Source organism: Dama dama, chromosome 15, assembly GCF_033118175.1.
Source record: "Dama dama isolate Ldn47 chromosome 15, ASM3311817v1, whole genome shotgun sequence".
Classification (NCBI taxonomy): domain Eukaryota; kingdom Metazoa; phylum Chordata; class Mammalia; order Artiodactyla; family Cervidae; genus Dama; species Dama dama.
The window spans coordinates 46029399-46048392 of record NC_083695.1 but is presented as its reverse complement, the minus strand read 5'-3'; the positions used below and the strand labels follow the sequence as shown (position 1 = coordinate 46048392).

At 43.8% G+C, this 18994-nt stretch overlaps 2 protein-coding genes across 6 annotated transcripts in view; one reads left to right on the top strand and one right to left on the bottom strand.

The window, feature by feature from the left end:
• WDFY4 (WDFY family member 4) overlaps positions 1-18994 on the bottom strand; it is a 255678-nt gene that overhangs the window by 55134 nt on the left and 181550 nt on the right. For all 5 annotated transcript variants that reach the window (XM_061161999.1, XM_061162000.1, XM_061161997.1 and 2 more), the window contains 3 exons: positions 17007-17127; positions 13842-13927; positions 12312-12374 (listed from right to left, as the gene is read on the bottom strand). In XM_061161999.1, the coding sequence (XP_061017982.1) occupies positions 12312-12374; positions 13842-13927; positions 17007-17127 (270 nt within the window). The remainder of the gene's footprint in view (positions 1-12311; positions 12375-13841; positions 13928-17006; positions 17128-18994) is intronic.
• Positions 716-1483, top strand: LRRC18 (leucine rich repeat containing 18). Its single transcript, XM_061163076.1, has one exon. It carries the CDS (start codon positions 716-718, stop codon positions 1481-1483), a length of 768 nt encoding a protein of 255 aa, XP_061019059.1.

Here is an 18994-nt window from a genome sequence, read left to right as displayed (position 1 = left end):
CTTCCAGGCTCTACCCTGACCCTCTCCTCCGTGCTCATGGGCATGGTGTATACACATTCTCCTACTTGGGGGCTTTTCTGTGCCACTTTTATTACACCGCAATTATGGTAGCAGTGACTAGCTCCTCTGGGTCCAAAAGGTGAAGACAGATGTAATATGTAAGTCATTATTAACTCCTCCCACCTTACTCCCTTATATCAAGGCTATATTGCTTCTGAGAACTCAGCAGTCCCACCCTAGGGATTCACAGGATAACTCTAAGAAAAGACTAGATTTATATGAGGATTGGGGAAAGGGCACATATCCAAGACATTACTCCGCCCCCAACACACACCCAGAAGGGGGTGTATGTAATAATCCAGGATATAAGTCAGGGAATGGCATAGCCGGAGGGGCACTGAACATCCTTCACGCCAACCTTGGACCTCCCATTTTACATCTGGGAGCATGAGGTGTGAGGAGGGCATTCAATTTGCTGAAGGTCTTTGGTTAGGTTCCTTCTGCTAATGGCCTAACTTCTCTCTACTCTCCTCTTTCTCTTATTTTAAACCATTAGAAGTAAAACATAATTTGGGGGCAGTCCAGTATCCTTACATCATCTGACTGGACATTTTTTCTCTTTTTACCAGAGTCTATCTTCTAGCAGTTTCATGTTATATTTCCTCTAACTGAACACCAATCAATGAGAACAACATACTTCCTTTACTAAAAGAACATGGCCAAGGGAGCAAAAGGCCCCAAGGGCAAAAAGATCACCCTCGCTGTGGCCAAGAATTGTATCAAGATCACATTTGATGGAAAGAAACGCCTTGACTTGAGCAAGATGGGAATTACCGCCTTTCCTAAGTGTATTTTGCGACTCACTGATGTGGATGAGCTCGACCTGAGCCGGAACTTGATCAAGAAGATTCCTGATGCCATCTCCAAGTTCCAGAACCTGCGGTGGCTGGACTTGCATAGCAACTACATTGACAAGCTCCCCGATACCATCGGCCAGATGACCTCTCTGCTCTACCTCAACGTCAGCAACAACAGGCTGACCACCAACGGGCTGCCCGTAGAGCTCAATCAACTCAAGAATGTCCGCACTGTGAATCTAGGCCTGAACCACCTGGACAGCGTGCCCACCACACTGGGTGCTCTGAAGGAGCTCCACGAGGTGGGGCTCCATGACAACCTGCTGAGCAACATTCCCAACAGCATCTCCAAGCTCCCCAAGCTGAAAAAGCTCAACACAAAGAGAAATCCCTTTCCCAAGGCAGAGTCGTCGGATATGTTTGTGGATTCCATCAGGAGGCTGGACAACCTGTATCTGGTGGAAGAGAAGGATCTGTGTGGGACTTGCCTGAGAAAATGCCAACAGGCCCGGGACAAGCTGAACAAAATCAAGAGCATGGCCACGGCGACACCAAGAAAGGCCATCTTTTCCACTTTGGTCTCACCCAACTCCATGGCCAAGGAATCCCAAGAAGATTGGAGGTGACCTGGGACCCTGACCCTAAAGCAGGAAGGGAAAAGGGAGGGGGAGAGAAGGTGGCAATGGGCTGCAACCTCAGAAAACTGAGGGCTCCTGCCATTACTGCAATAGCTTCTCCAGCCAAGCCGATAAAATACCTTTCCCTACCTCCTTGGCTTGTGATTTTGTTGATCAAAAGGCTTTTAGTTCTTTGCCATTTCATACACTTCTGTCTTCTCTCCATGCACACACCCACACATACAGGCACAATGAATCTGGAAAGGGCCATCCATCTCATTTTTGCTCTAGACCTCTCTTGCCTACAGCCTGTGGCCTGGGCAGCTGACACAGTCTTGTCTCATTATCACAGGTTTCAGGATCAACTACCAGTTCCTCAGTGTGGAGCTTTTTCTCCTGGAATGCTTTGGGTCAGGGCTTCAAAAGTCAGGCATCTCTAAACATTGGTTGGTAGCAGGGCAGATGGACATTTAGTCTTGGGGAGGGGACAAAACTGGGCCACAGAGTTGAGCAGATATTATCATTAAGTATTTGCATTAACATTTTGCGCTCAAAGCAGTCCTATTCTTTTCTCTTTTCTACATTTGCATAATTTGCTCTAGTAGCTTTTAGACTAAACCTGCAAACCCTTGACTGTGTGAATGAATGAGGTTCACTCCCATCTAATTATGTGCAATGCTTTTCCATACCTTTGTGGAATAAGGAAAGGATGGGTGCAAATAGGGGTTGCTGCAGTCAATAGATAAATACCTTACTAGGCACTGTGCTAGTACGTGCAGGGACTGTGTCCTGTGGGGGAAAGCGTGTCCTGCCCTTTGTGACCTGTAGGAAAGGCAGGTAGAAAGAAGACAGGGCATAATGTCATTGTTTGAGGAAGTTAAGAGATCAGAGCCTAGTGGTGTGCAGGGCTAACCTGGCACAGAGAAAAGATAAAGTTTCTGCAGTTGCACAGATCTGGGCCCAGGGAAGCTTTGCTTTTTACTTGCTACCTCCCTGGGCATTTTGCTTAGCTTTGGTTCCTTTATCTGAACAGTGGAAATAACACCAGCACAACTCCAAGGGTTGTCATGCATCTCAAGCAGATAGCTCACCAGATTGAGTATTCAGTATAAGTCAGTTCTCTCTAAGAACTAGAGCTCAGGGCATCTCAGAGCGGAGATCCCACTTTGGACAGTGCCTTTAGTCACTCTAGATCTGCTTGCAGAACTCACAATAGCTGAGGACTTTCTCTGTACCACTCACTCACACTTTTACACTGCCTAAAAGAAAGGGATCAAGGAAGATAACTTTAGAAAAGTTTCTTATTGTTTGTTGTTTTAAATCAAGGCCTTCCTGAGCTGGCAACAAGTTTTGTAGTCATCAGCGGAAAAGCACTGAGAGATATTAATAGATACCAATTAGTTTGCTACAACTAATGTATTTCTTTTCCATGTTATATACACCACAGCAGACAGCATATTTCTTTTCTTCACTCCTCATTGCTTATTTTCCTTAGAAATGCTTGACTACTGTATTATACTTCTAAAATCTCTGAAGATACAGATTCAAAACTTCCTTTGTAATTTTTCTTATTTATTAAATGTTGTCTATTATAAAAGTAAGAATACCACAGCATAGTTTTAAATAGAGCAGCTTAAAGTATCCACAGCTCTACAGTGTAAGTTAGCTATAATATTGACAGATTTCCCTACTAGTTATTTTTCTGTGTATATTTTTATGCATAGTTAAAATAATAACACTCACATCATTTTTATCCTTCTTTGAAACACATATGGCTGCATGGTCTTAATAATCCTAATTTAAAACATCTGTGAGATAGTCAAACATAGATATACATAACTAAGTTCTTGTTGGACATTTAGGTCACTTACCAAATCATTTTGTGATAAAGCCTGTAGGATTAAAATCTTTAAAATATTTTGGATTATTTCCTTGATATATCTTCATTATTGCAAATATTGTACTAAAGCATATGTTTTCAAAACAATTTTTTATATATGCTACTAAGTAGCTTATAGAATGCTTGCACCCATTTATCAGTCTACCATAATATATTAGAGAACTCATTTCATTGCATCCTTGTGAGTCCTGAATGTCATCCTTTATATTTTTTTCTTCATTGAAAATCCAAAATGATCTCTTAGAATCCCTTCTATAGATGACTAGAGGACACATGACTGTGAAATGAATAATGAGATGTCATGGCTGAGGCCCAGGAGACCCCACCAGAATGTCAGGCCTTGAACACGTTCCTAAATAGCCATTCTGCTATTTTAGCTACTTCATCTCTGACCCAAGAAATACAGAAGCCATGCAAGGGCATTTGATCTGAACAAGAAGTGATGTATGTGGATGCTGCCCATTTCCATTCCTCCCACTTGAGACACTTTTTCTTTAGAATTAATGAGTTAAGGAGACAGATCTACCTGTTTCCCCTACAAAGGGTCTTAGTCTGGAACACAGATTTCTCCTTTACCCCTTCTTCTGCTCTGTTGTAACAACTTCCTCCACTGTGCTTGGTTTGCAAAATCTCTCTCTAGCACCTCTCCTGGGTTTACCTCCAACTGACACCTTTTTGCCATCTTCGGTCTCTAGGTGCTTTATGCTACTTTTGTTCTTAGAGCCATGTCTCAGGAAGGGGTTTCAAGTGCATTGAATGTCACCAGGACTGAGAAATAAATGGGCAGGGGCCTTTGATATGCCCCAGGATACATTAACCTTAGACCTCTGGTTCATCAGGAAATCCTGGCAATATTATGAGTGAAGCTGGGAGACAGAGCTCAGTTATGAAGCTTCTTCTACATTTTATTCCTCTTTTTGTCAGGGAAAGGTTTAATGATGATGCTCCCTCATGCCCTAAAATACCACAGTCACCTTTACTTCTTAGAGAATGGATTAGGCCCCAAAATACTTGATAGGAAAACCACAGGGTTTTCTCTTTCCTCAAACAGAACAAAACCCTCATTCCTGCTAACCCAGTCACCACCCTCTCTGAAATCCAGGCATGACCTAGGTGATCCTTGTGTGACCTCTGCCCTTGCTGTGTTTCTCCTCCATGATTTGGAGTAATTGCCTTGGCCTCTTGTGTCTTCATCCCCAGGATACGCTCAACATCACCCTAGAGTAGCTTATGGCAAAAACTTGAAGACTAATCAGCTAACAAGAGTAAACAGCTCTGAAGAAGAAAAGCCCTCAGTTAGGAGAAGAGAGTGGCAAGGGGAACATTCCGGAAGCCAGGCTCTCCAGTGCTGGCCAAACCACTGACTTGTTTTTTAAATTAATTTTGCTTCCTTGCGTTAGATTACCTGTGTGTGAAAATGACTTTGGGAAATACTTGGTGTGTGGTTTCTTTTTAATGTATATAGAGGAAATATTTAAGAAAATGATATATATAAACTATAGACAAAGATTTAAAAGAAGACTTTAAGACTTAAAAGATTTATGGTCTTTACACCTCACTTTAACTGGTAAGATCCCAACACCAATTGCCTCAGATAATTAAATATGTATAATGTAATACTGCAAGCAACTAAAATCTGTACAAAGAATTTATACCAGAAAACCTCAAGAATACCATAGATAAATTGATGCAGAATTTTAACAGATCTTTCAGTAATGCAAAGGTAGGCAGTAAAAATAGACAGAAATGTACAATAGAGAGAAAAGTAGGAAACAAAAAATAAAATTTGGCAGACCTAACATCTTAATAATTATATTAAATGTCAGTTTCTTTATTTGTAACAGCTGCAAACTAGAAACAAGCAAATTTCCCTCAATAGGCAAGTGGTTAAACCAACTCTGGTTATGAGGCATCTTCTACATTTTATTCCTCTTTCTTTTCTGTCAGGGAAAGGTTTACTCCACATCATGGAATACTACTCAAAGATAAAAAGGAACATATGACATAACACAAAGCTTGGATGGCTCTCAAAGGCATTATTCTGAATTTTAAAAAAGGCCTAGTTCCAAAGGTCACATACTCTATGATTCCATTTATACAAAATTCTCTAAATGACAAAATGGTAGAGATGGAAAGCAGACCATTGGTTGCCAAGGGTTAAGGATGATGTCGGGTATTAGAGGGTGGGCATCACCATGAAGTGGTAGCATAAGAGATACCTTTGTGTAGATTCTTGTGACCACCACCACTATCAACATCCACAATTACTCATATGATAAAATGACAAAGAATTATGCAAACATATTGTACAAACATCAATTTCCTGATTTTGAAACTGTACTAGAGTTTCACAAGGTTTAACCATTGTGGGGAATTTAAGTGAAGGCTGCATAGGGTCTCTCTGTATTACTTTTGCAACTCCCTGTGAATCTATAGTTCTTTTAAAATAAAAACATTTTAAAGATCATGTACACACTGGTATGTTTAACATGGATAACTAACAAAGACCTACTGTACAGCACATAGAACTCTGTTCCAAGTTATGTTCCAGCCTGGATGGGAGGGGGTTTGGGGGAGAATGGATGCATGTATATATATGGCTGAGTCCCTTTATTGTTCACCTGAAACTACCACAACATTGTTAATCAGCTATACAAAATATTATTGGTATTGAAAAATTAAAATTAAAAAACAAACAAAAAATCTTATAGCCTATATGAAGTGATAAACAGATCTTTCTGTATCTGCCAAGTGCTAACTTATGAGTAACTATGGCAAGCTTAAAGTTCCTCTCCCAAAGAGTCAAGGCATTTTAGGGGAAAAAGCACCTTAACTTCAGATCACTGGACTAATGTAAAATTATCCATGTTGAACTTATCCTTGAATATTCCTGAGAAAGATGTTAAAATAATAAAAAGACAATGCATGGCTTCTTGATCTGTGCTCCAGATTTTCTGGTGGTGGCTAGGCACAAGCAGCAAATGGGGTAGGGGGACCACGAGTCAGCAAATGTTCCTTTCACAGTTCTGGACTTCAACATACCTGTCCATTACCCCATGTGGGCAGTTGACCAGGTGAAGCTGGTTGGAAAAAGGGGCCAGGCTTGGTGCAGAGAGGACTTCAGTTATACCTCTGCCTCAAAATAGGTCTGAGGTCATGGATAAGGATAGGGCTTCCCAGGCAGCACTAGTGGTAAAGAACCTACCTGCCAATGCAGGAGACACACAAGACTTGGGTTTGATCCCTGGGTTGGGAAGATTACCAGGAGGAGGGCATGGTAACCCACTCCAGTATCCTTGCCTGGAGAATCCCATGGACAGAGGAGTCTGGCAGGCTATGGTCCATAGGGTCGCAAAGAGTCAGACATGACTGAAGCATCTTAGCACACACGCGTGCATGGATAAGAATACAGCTAAGAGGAAATATGAACAATAAAGACAAGGAGCAACACAAATGGGGCCCGAACCAAGATCTGAGCAGAACCCAGGCAGAGCTCATCTCTGGTCACCGGGTTCCACTGCCCATTGCCTGCTGAGCCAGCCATGTGAGAAGCTCACAATGCCAGGGCACTGGCTCTCCCCGCGGCGTTTAGTTCACCTCTGGTTCTAGCGGTTCTGCTCTAACCCCAGGGTCTGAGTTATGCAGCCCCTACTACTGCCCTCCTAGGGCTGTGCTTCGCCAAGACGCCCAAGGAGCGTGTTTCTCCAACTCAGTGATGGAGCTGAAGTTCTCTTCTTCAAAGTAACCATGCACATTACAGACTCTGAGCCTCCCAGTTGGTCATCGGTGACAATCTCTGGAGAGTAGTGACTGAAGCAGCAGAAATGGGAAGATGGAGTACTTGAAATTTAGCCTCCATGCTGCTAACAGTGATGCCCTGATTATCATGGAAGATCCTCTTCTTATGGGGATGTATAGCTTCTTATGTTTGGTTTTCTAAGTCCTTTCCCTTTCATTATGTTTCAAAGATATTCTATGAAGGAAACTCATTCATTAAAGGAAATCTATAAAGGACACTACTTACTCAACTGCAGAACTTAGTGCCAAAAAATGAATTTCATCCTAACCATTACATTTAAGTTAGCTATAAAACTGAGGAAACCTTTCAGAATTTACGAATACAGTAAGGCCCCAAATATAAGCCCTGCCTTACAACCTACAATTTCCTCCAGCCCAGGGACACTTTTGTCTTACTGATGTGGCAAGTGAATATTTCAGGCCTCAGGGACCATGGCTGTGGAAGGGACTATGAATGTGGAAGGATGCCTCTAGCTCATTCAAAGATGTGTGTAGTGTGCAACAGAGATTTGAGAAAGAGGAAGAGTCAGATAGGCATCTGGGCCTTGTATTTCTCTGAGCTTTGTAAACTCTGAGCTCAGTAGGAGCTGAGATCACCAGAAAGGAATGGAACTGAGCCAGATCATGTTAGCATCCCAAAGAAATGTCTGTACAGAAAGAAGTCCAAATGTTAGGGCTCTATTTTTCAGTGAATCAAGATAGAAAATTATATTCTTCAGTGCTTTTTATTCATATTTTATAAACAAGGGAATTAACTTCTTTGTTATCCATGACCCTATTTATCAGTGCCAAGGGAAAGTATGTTCCAGAAAAAAAGATATCTTTCACACCATCTGTATCTTATTATCTGTCACTGGGAAATGATGTAACCTAGTACAATTGCTTGGGTTTTCTTAGTTTCAGGACAATAAGAGAAGCTAGATCACTTTGGGTACCTGATATCACATCTATGTTTTTGTCCATTAAAGGAGTTTAGGGATACTTCATAAAGGATCATTATACCTCATATTTTGTTTAGAAACTATTTCCAGCCCTTTGTGGAAGGATGCAGATATCTTTAAGTATAAAGATGTGTGTTTCTTCACATGTTTATTTCCTACTAGCTTCCCTTTCCCTGTAACTTCAGGTATTCTCACATCTGCCCACAGCCTGCCTGTGTTTAACATCGTGGAGCCTTCTGGCCATCAGACACATGTCCAGGGGGGTCCAGCTGGCTTTATGTTGGAAACTCCTATATGCTTGCAGAGCCTTGGCCCCCACAGATGTCTGATTATGCCACCATGTTGCCTTTAGAATGGTCCATTTGTACAATGGGGAGACACAGATGGATTATGGATCCCAGGCTACCCTAGGTTTTGCAGGTTGGCCAAAAAGTTCATTTGGGTTTTTTGCACCATCTTAAGGAAAAACTCGAGTGAATGTTTTGGCCAATCCAATATTTTCCATTTGGGACCCAGGTCTGTACACCATCCTTGGAATTCAGATATGGAGGCAGCCATTGTCACTGAAATTTCAGGAAAAATTCTGGTACCCAAAAGATCTGGTTTCCTATACATGGGAGATGGTCTCTAGAGAGACTAAGCCAGTTATGAAGAGCTGAGGGTTGAAGATACAAAAACCTGTAGGATAGCCAAGCATCCTGGACCAGGTGAAAACCCGCAGAATGGACCATGTACCTCCTTCAGAGAAGAGAAGCTCACATCCTCTAAAGTGTCCATAGTGCAGTTAGGCATTTTTAAAGACTCAGTGCGTAGACTGGGCTTTATCCTTGGTAATCCAAATAAAAAATGGCCAAGTTCATTCCAGGCATAAGGCAATGGCTAGCCACCACTGCCTTACCCTCTGAAACTCATGAAAGCATCCTTTGGCTGGTAGGAGAAGGGCTTGGAGTTGAGAACACAGATGCCTGTATTTAATCAATTGCTCCGTACACATGCCCAAAATACACAGCAGTTGATTCTAAAACTAAGCAAAGGAATTACCATTTATTGAACACTTACTATGAGCCCCAATCAGGCTGATCCTTAAGCCTATGGCTGGCCATAGCACCACAGCCTCACCATGTGCCCTATCTGTTTGCGTGGTCCCAGAGCCTAGGGCCAGCTCTCCAGCTTCCTCATTTTGTCAAAGTTCGTCTCCCACAAGCTTAGGTATGTATGTCTCCGGAGCAACTCTGCCTTGAATTTCAAAGCATATATCCAATGACCTGAATGACATCTCCACGTGGATAGCTGACAGGCATCTCAAAATTAACACATCCAAAATTGAGCCCCTGATATCTACTACTTCCCCAAAGTAGCTCTTCCTGTGGTCTTCCCCATTTCATCTTCCAATTGCTCAAGCCCCAATGCTTGGTCTTATCCTTAAGCACTTTCTCTTATATACATATAAGCCACCCACAACTGACTTGTCAACAAATCCCACCAGAAGTACCTTCAATCACATCCAAACAGGTCCAAAATCTGAGCATTTCACACCATCTTTACTGCCACCCACCCCAATCCAAGCCATCTGTTTTTAAAATTTATTTATTTTAATTGGAGGCTAATTACTTTACAATATCATAGCGGTTGTGCCACACATTGACATGAATCGGCCATGGGTGTACATGTGTTCCCCATCCTGAACCCCCCTCCCACCTCCCTCCCCTTCCCATCCCTCTGGGTCTTCCCAGTGCACCAGCCCTGAGCACCCTGTCTCATGCATCCAACCTGGACTGGCGATCTGTTTCACATATGGTAATATACATGTTTCAATGCTATTCTCTCAAATTGTCCCACCCTCGCCTTCTCCCACAGAGTCCAAAAGACTGTTCTATACATCTGTGTCTCTTTTGCTGTCTCTCATATAGGGTCATCATTACCATCTTTCTAAATTCCATATATATGCGTTAGTATACTGTATTGGTATTTTTCTTTCTGGCTTACTTCACTCTGTATAATAGGCTCCAGTTTCATCCATCTCATTAGAATTGATTCAAATGTATTCTTTTTAATGGCTGAGTAATATTCCATGGTGTATATGTACCACAGCTTTCTTATCCATTCATCTGCTGATGGACATCTAGGTTGCTTCCACGTCCTGGCTATTATAAACAGTGCTGTGATGAACACTGGGGTACACGTGTCTCTTTCAATTTTGGTTTCCTCAGTGTGTATGCCTCAGTATGCCTCAGTAATGTTTTCTGGGTTATATGGCAGTTCTATTTCCAGTTTTTTAAGGAGTCTCCACACTATTCTCCACAGTGGCTGTACTAGTTTGCATTCCCACCAACAGTGTAAGAGGGTTCCCTTTTCTCCGCACCCTCTCCAGCATGTATTGTTTGTAGACTTTTGGATAGTAGCCATTCTGACCGGCATGAGATGGTGCCTCATTGTGGTTTTGATTAGAATTTCTCTGATAATGAGTGATGTTGAGCATCTTTTCATGTGTTTGTTAGCCATCTGCATGTCTTCTTTGGAGAAAAGTTTGTTTAGTTCTTTGGCCCATTTTTTTATTAGGTCATTTATTTTTCTGGAATTGAGCTGCAGAGCTGCTTGTATATTTTGGAGATTAATTCTTTGTCAGTTGCTTCATTTGCTATTATTTTCTCCCATTCTGAAGGCTGTCTTTTCACCTTGCTTATAGTTTCTTTTGTTGTGCAGAAGTTTTTAAGTTTAATTAGGTCCCATTTGTTTATTTTTGTTTTTATTTCCATTACTCTGGGAGGTGGGTCATAGAGGATCCTGCTGTGATTTGTGTTGGAGAGTGTTTTGCCTATGTTTTCCTCTAGGACTTTTATAGTTTCTGACCTTACATTTAGATCTTTAATCTATTTTGAGTTTATTTTTGTGTATGGCATCTCCATCTCTTATCTGTGTTACTACAAGAGTTTCCTAACCAATCTTTCAGCTTCTGCCTTTGACCTACTGTGTTCTGTTCTCAACACAACAGACAAAATAAGTCTCTGAAAATATAAGTTAGGTCACAAGATCCCTCCAACGCTTCCCATTTACTCAGAGTAAAAGCTGATGCCGTTAGCATGAGCCCCCAAGGCTTACATGAGCTCTGCTAGCTCTCACATCTCTGTTCCCACTGGCTCTCTGCACCCCAACCACTGTGGCCCCAGCCAAGCCCACTTCACCACCTTTGAGGTCCTTGTTCTGCTCTTCCTTTGGCCTACAATGTTTTCTTCAGTTATCTGAATAACTTGTCTCCCCACTTCGTTCAAGTCTTAATTCAAATATTAACTTTCTTGAAGAGGGCTTTCCCTATCCTCCTAAGATTTCAAACCCTCCTATGCTTTCAAAACCAACTAGTTTTTATATATATCATTCTCTAACATGCTTTACATTTCACTCATTTTGCTTTTTTTCTCATAAGAATGCAAACACAATAAACAGGGAAATTTTGAGTATTTTCTGTGTTCCTCTGTCAAGCAACAAGCACCAGACATAACCAGCCATGGATACATAACTGTGAATGACTCGATGGCACCCGATCCATAGTCATTATAAATATTCTGAACACAACTCCCCTTGGCCTGAGGCCTACACAATCCTAGAGAAAACCAGCAACCACCATCCTTTTCCTATTCCCCTTCCTGACTGAAATAAAAGCACCTACTGATCCAGCACTGGCTTCCAGAGAACGTGGTACTTGTAAAGGGGGGCCTAGGGAAGGGGCTGTAAGCATTTAAAGATGCTCCATATCATAGATTCACAAACTAGTGTCTGATTCACACATCACCATACATGTATTTATTTACCTTCTGAGATTTCAGAGTCTTGGATAGAAAGCACAGACCTGGGACTGCTCACACCCCAACATGCAGCCCTGACACCAAGGTTGGGCCTAGGTCGACACTTCTATGGGCAACCTGCCCACACCCACCACAGGCAGAGGGCAGCTTCCTGCCATTTTGGTTTGAACAAGCCACAGAGCACCTGGGACTTCAAGTCCCTGGAAGTTTAACTGCAGAAGGAACTACAGGAGGACGCAGCTTATATGGGGAAGGGAGGGTGAAAAATTAAGTGGCAGGCAGATTGACGTGCTCTATGCATGCTTTCTTGGTAGGAGGATCAGGAAAATAAAGAAAATCAGAGCAAGGCTAACACCTTGCCCAGAGCACATAGCTGGCCCCCTCCCTGGACCTGTTACCTTATATTGAGCGTGTCCTCTGTGAAGCCTTTTCCTTTCAAGCTGGGTTGGAAAGAGCAGAAGCTAGACAAAAAGGGAAAGGATTATTCTATCAGCAGAGTCAGGACCCTTCCACCACTAGGAAAACATTTTCGGAAGCAGGCTAGAGATCAGGTTCATTCTTGCCCTTGCAGTGAACCCCATCTGTCCCCAGATCTGGGTGTACCTCTGAGGCACCCCATTAGCACCCTCTGCCAATAGATGTTCTGGCCTAAATAACAGCAATGATAACAAAAAAACAATAGTTGCAATCAAAATTACAAGTTTTAGAGATCTCTGGGCTGGGCACAGGCATTTCCATTGCCGATCTCAGCCACCACTGCAGTACTCCAGGGGCAGGTGCCATCTTGCTTTAATGCTCCTTGAACAAGGGTGGGGTATGGTTGGTACCATTCACTGCCTGAGCTATGGATGTAGAAGACTTCTAGCTCAACTGTGAAAAGCTTTGTGTAGCACATAGAAATCATAAGGGAACACGAACGTGAGGTTCAGCGTTGCCTGTCTACTTCTTCAGTTTGGTTTAAAATGGAACTTGAAGACATTTTAGGAGGCAATATAACAGCAGTCCTTGGAAGAGCCTCAAAGGGAGAATCACAGTCAATGGAGATGTGCCCAGAGCTGGCTCAGATGGCCTCTCTGCAAAAGTTGTTTTCTCCACTCTGGTCCTGCCCTTGGGACCCAGCAGCTGGTCCTGGTGCCAGTGATAGGCCAGGGCCAGCAGGAAGGTAAGGCTAGAATCTCTGAGCACAAAATCGCCCAGAACATGCAGGCCAGGGATGTTAAATCTCACCTCAGGACTTTTAGCCCCAGGTGAAGCTGAATATGACCACTCCTCTATTAACCCAGCTTCTGCGTCATCTGTTCACGGCTAGGAACCTACCTTTTAACACCTTCTGGATTCTTTGCACACTCACATATCTCTAACTTTAATAATATAAATATAAAATTTAAGATCTAGCTTAAATTTCTTAGATTGATTAATCTTTTTGGAGAACGTAAAGTTAAACAAAGACAGTATGCTTCTCTCTTTAAGAAAAAAAGATGTTCCGTGCAGAAGTGGGAAATCAGTTGTTAGGAATTCTTTCCAGTGAAATATGAAGTCAGAGCAACTAAAATTGGCAACTGGGATCAACAAAAATGATTAAGCCAAAAAAAAAATTACTTGGAAAATTAAAAAATAAAGCCAGAAAATTCTGGAAGACTGATTAAATATGTTGTGTCTGCACATTTTTTTCCCTTCCTTCAGTTTTTACTGTCCCAAATTACTTCAGTTCATGAAATAGAGCCTGTTTCCCAGGATTGAGAGAAGGAGCTTTTATGGTTTTCTCTTTACTCTGTTCCATAACTCAAGAGTTCTGCGGGTAAGTTCTTTCTCGAGTCTAACCTAAATCCTGCTCACTGTGGGTGGAGAACAATCTCCTGAGAACAGAGCTGTTCTGCTGCTGTTGGTTCATGATCAGTTTCCTTGGCGGAGGATTTTCAAATTCTTACCTTTTGAAGACTTTACTTCGATCACTGTTGTGGAAGACAAGAAACTTGGAATATCCATTTTGGAAAAAGATCTCCAGGGCAATGTCCTATAAAGAGAAACCCCTTTTACTGCTCTGAAGTTTCCTAGGATGGATGGAGACCTCCCTCCCCCGCCCCCTGCCCTGCGCTCCCGCCCCATGGAGCCATGGTTGTCGGCCATCTGGGCCTCTATGTCAGGTGTGGAAGGATTTCAGTCTAAAATGGACGCAGAGACATGAAAGGGCAAATCTCAGGCATGTGTGCTCTGGAAAACAGAACTTCAGAACTGAGAGATTCAGTTCCCATAGATGCTTAATTGGCAGAGGATGAAGACTTACCTACGAAGTAATGAACATCCACCAAGAATCTCTCCCGTCCACAAACCAATGAACTTACTGCTTGGACTCTGAGTGGACACACCCACCTTGCTCTCTTTGCCAGTAGATACAGCCAACCTCAAACCCTCAACCCATTAGCCTATAGCTCACAAAAGCCTGCCTTTCCTCAGTGGTTATTCCTCTGTTATTCCTGAATCAACTCAATTTCTGGTAAATTCAAGCTTGCCTCAGTTACCTCCTTATTTAGGTTGACAAAGGCAACCCTTCCTAGTTAGTCCTTTCAACCTCCCACAAAGGATATGAAGACTTTGGTAACAGTGATGAATTGGAGTCTTCACAGAGTAAGTAGGAGGGCAGGAGACCTCAGAGTTCCTTTGACTGAAGAAGGAAACAAGAGCCCAACTCACAGGAAAAGTGAGGAGGGGACAAAAGGAGGAAAGTGCCCAATGACATCTTCAGGCACTTCTACTCCTGAGTCAAGGGTTTCACTTCCTGAACCGAAGGATCATCTTACCAGAAACACTGGGGAGCTGGTTGAGTGAGTGGATGCAAGCCTTAATCTGGGCAGCATCCTATGCTGACCTGCAGGCTTGAGGCACAGGACCTTTGCCAAAACCACTCTGCTGAGCCATTTTGATGTGGCCACACCGACATAGCAATGTCTCTTCAAGGGTATTTTGTTAACACCTAAATGAACCTGCCTCCTTCCCTTTTCCTTTCTTAGACTTGGAATAGTGATAGAGTGAGCCCACATATAGGATGAAGCTCAGGGATGAGGTAGGGTCAGGGAGAGAATACTCAGTACTTGAGGAAGGGCCTGGGAGAAGTGAGGTCCGAGCATGGAGGGAGAGATGGGGAGGGTGAGGGTCAGACTCAGAGATGGGGTGCTGCATCCAGCAACGGTCAGGTCCTGCTCCTTCCTGGCTGGAAGTGGGTTCTCAAAGTCCAGTTCATTAGACTTCTGAGCAGAGGGAAAGTATCTGTAATGATAATGTAGCACCCTTCTCCTCTGCAGATGTACATAAGAGCCTCAGATTTTTTTCCTACATATAGAAGTATAAATAATGTGCAAATAGATGATGAACATAGAATCTATGAAGCCCATGACTTGCCCCAGCAACCTCGAGTGCCCAGGCTCTGGCTTCCTTCTGGGAGAATCTAGGGCTGGGCAAATGTGGGCCTTGCACATGAAGCTCTCCCAGCCCCATTTAGACATGCTCACACACCCTCCCACTTCTGGCTTCCACCACTGTCAGGCTAACCAACCACCTGGAAACAATCTCCTTTGACTGGGGAGAAAGACACTCACTTACTGATACTTAGTTGCTACTATGTATAACATGTAAATAGACATACAATTACTAAAAAAAATAATTTTTGAGTACTTGCTATGTGCTCAAAATGTGCTAAGTGCTATATTATGTAATAGTGGAAAAGACAAGGGGTGGTGGTCTGTTCACTGGAGAGAAACGGAAGCTCAGAGGTGCCCGGCTGTGCAGAGCCAGGCTCAGGACTGGACCCATGCTGGCCCTGGTCAGAAGCATCAGCAAAGGGCCTCCTCCACCCACCCCTTTCTGGCTCACTCTCTGAGAAGGCCACTGAGGGCTGGCAAAATGGGAACCAACGCTTTGTGGGCAAAAGCAGCAGAGAAGGAAGGAGAGGGAAAGAGCCAGTCAGAGCCAGCAGCTTGCTGGATCCTTGTCTGTGGGGGCAACTGATCCTGCCTAGAATGAGCCCCTCTGAAAGGCTCCCTTGAGCTTTAGCTCCAGAGAATAATAATAACATAAATAACAATGAGGCCTCCAGCAGGAGGGTCATGGGACAAAGAAGTTTACAAATGAAAGGTACACTTATTCTGTTCCAGAGGGCCAAGCACTCTCTTGTTGGCCTATGCAGAATAGACACCCTGCAGGGAGAATTGGGGAAGGGGTCTGGGTCCCGCCCCTCTCACAGGGGTGGGCCCTCATCTCTTCCTCTGCCAGGTGTTGGGAGGCCCTTGGGCACAGTTGCAGCTTTGCTATTGCAGAGGTTGGACTGCTGAGAGCAAGATGTGTTTGAGGCCAGTGGGAACCCCAGGGCTCTTCCTCCTTTTGCCCCTGAGGTGATGCTTCTAAACCAGGAGGTGTGCCTCTAAGGTAGGAGATGAGAAGTGTTTGGTTGTGACTCACTGACAACAGAACCCTGCTGCTGGAAGGAGTCTGCTCGTTTAGCAGCCAGATGAGCCCTTGAATACACCAGACAAGGTTCTGGGATCCTGGTCGGAGCGGACAATCAGGAGATCTCTAAATCACCTGGCCCAGGAAATGACGGAGCTTGAAGGTAGATGAAGATTTGAGGAGGGCAGAGGGGAGAGGCAGTAGCCTGAGGAGGTGTCCCCGCGGTCTGAACAGGGCAGACTGGCACTCAGCTCTCAGTCACCAGCTCTGCCATCAGGCAGTGGAGCTGCCCTGTCCTGTATTCCTGAGTCTCCGAGGCAGCTCTGGGGCATGTCAAGGGGAAAATAAAGCAAAGAGGCTGGATCCTAAGTGACATGGTAAGAGAGAGAAGGGCCCAGTGGCCACATGGCAGGGACTGGGAAGAGGGTGAAGTAGAGGGCAGAACTCTGTCCCAGCCAGGGGACCAGCCCAACAGAAGCCAGGGGTATTCACAGGTGTCCCAAAGGGCCCTGGGCTGTGCATGGGTGAAGGGGTCAAGGAGGTGTGCCCCTCCCATTCAGACGCAGCCTCAATGGCACCTGAACCACCATCAGGTCTAAGGGTTAGGATTAGGGAAGGGAGGGTCCTTCCTCCGGGCCCCTCCCAGGTCTCACCTGCAGGAGGAAGCGTGCCTGTCGGAGCTCCCTGAGATCACCGTAGCTGTGGCGCTGGCACGAGTAATGGTCAGAGGACCTGTCTTTGCTGCACATGTTGAAGATGAATGGGTCGCTAATGCTGGAAAGAAATCAATGCGTGCAGTGAGAGGGTGTCCAGTGAGGGCTTGCTCACCTGCCTGAACTGGAGTTTCTGGGACACATCGGGGGATGTGCCAGCACCGACTTACCTGATAAACTCTGTGTCAGCCCTGCGCTGAGGGGTAATCTGGGACACTGGCTTTACCAGAGGAGGGGACACAAGGCAAAGGGGTCACCTTCAGGAAAGACAGTGACACAGGGTGCAGACGTAAGTGTGAGAAGGCTCTCTGGGTATCGGGGTCAGAAATGGGTTGGTGATGCGGTGGGGGAAAAAGTCAAAGAGATGTGTAGTTAGGTATGGACAAATTTCAAGTTCCTGAAACATGAGGCAGAAAGATGAAGAGCCTCTACTAAACAGTCCCTGTTCAACACGGTCTCAGACAACATGGTCATAGTGTAACTTTTAATATGATATTCTTAACTAGGGAAATCACAGGACACTAAATGATAATCATGACGTTGATTGACTGGGTCTTTGGTAATGGAAGTGGATTTCAGATTAAAACATACTTTGATTTGTCCCACATTTGTATGGGACAAATCCAATTACCAGTTTATACCTGGAATTTACACCCAAATCATCTGCTAGATCACAAACTCTTTACCAGACTCAGCCCTCATCTGACTGAGCTGTGTATCTGTGGAGTCTACCCCAGTGCTGGTATAAGACAGACTTTCAATAATTATTTGTTGAATGAAATTAAACAGAGAGCTGATGCCTTTAAACTGCTGACTAAAAGCACCGATCATAAAAAGCCAGTTGGATGGTTTGCATTCCCACCAAATAAGTCAAACGCTACACCTTGTGAGCTTGGCCGCCACTGTTATGGGTTGAATTGGGTCCCCCAAAAGATGCAGGTTGACGTCCTAATCCCCAGTACCTCAGAATGTAACTTTACTTAGAAATAGGTGAATAACAGAGGTAATAAAAGTGAGGTCATGAAGATAGTTCCCAATCCAGTAAGACTAGTATCCCCCAGTAAAAGGGAAACTTAGACATGGAGACAGACACACACAGGGAGAAGATGGCCATGTGACTGGAGTGATGTGTCTACAAGCCTTGGACCATCAGGGATGGCCAGGAAACACTAGCAGCTTGAAGAGGCAAGGAAGGATCCTCCCCTAAAGCAATAGAGGGAGCACGGCCCTGCTGTCACCTTGATTTCAGACTTCTAGCTTCCAGAATTGAGGGATAATAAATTTTTAAGAAGCCACCCAGTTTTTGATACTGTGTACAACAGCCCCAGAAAACTAGTTACACGGAAAACACAGTTACCCTATTCAGCCAAGAAGGAATCTTCCTCAAAGCAAAATATAACCTTCTAGAAAGGGTCTTGCTTTCTGAGGAAAGTTACAAAGTACCTGGGTCCAATAACTGCTGGAGGATTGGCAGTGTTCTTGAGTTTTATTTGGGATGTTTTCATGGTACATCAGGGAGTCTCTTTCAAGGTCTAAGGCTCAACTATACTCAAATTGATGGCAGTCTTTTAGAGAAACATTTCAGAGTTGACTTAGCTTTATTTTTAACTGGCTTATTTATATATCTTCCTTAGTCTTCATGGTCAAAATAAGACTTAATCTCCATTGATCTCACATGATCTAATGGCCCATCTCTGAGAACCACATCTCCACAAGTGCCAGCATTTTCTTCAGGCAGTAAACAAGGGCTCAGAGAGAAAACACTGTCTGGTTTAACAAACACTTCTTTGAGGTATGGTGACTAAAATTACCTATGCAATTCTAAGGTAGTTAAACATTCTCACTACTCTCCTACTTGCATTCTAGAAAAGGACATTTTGAGACTTGAGTACATCCAACCTAACAACTGGGTGTCTATTAAAAGTGCA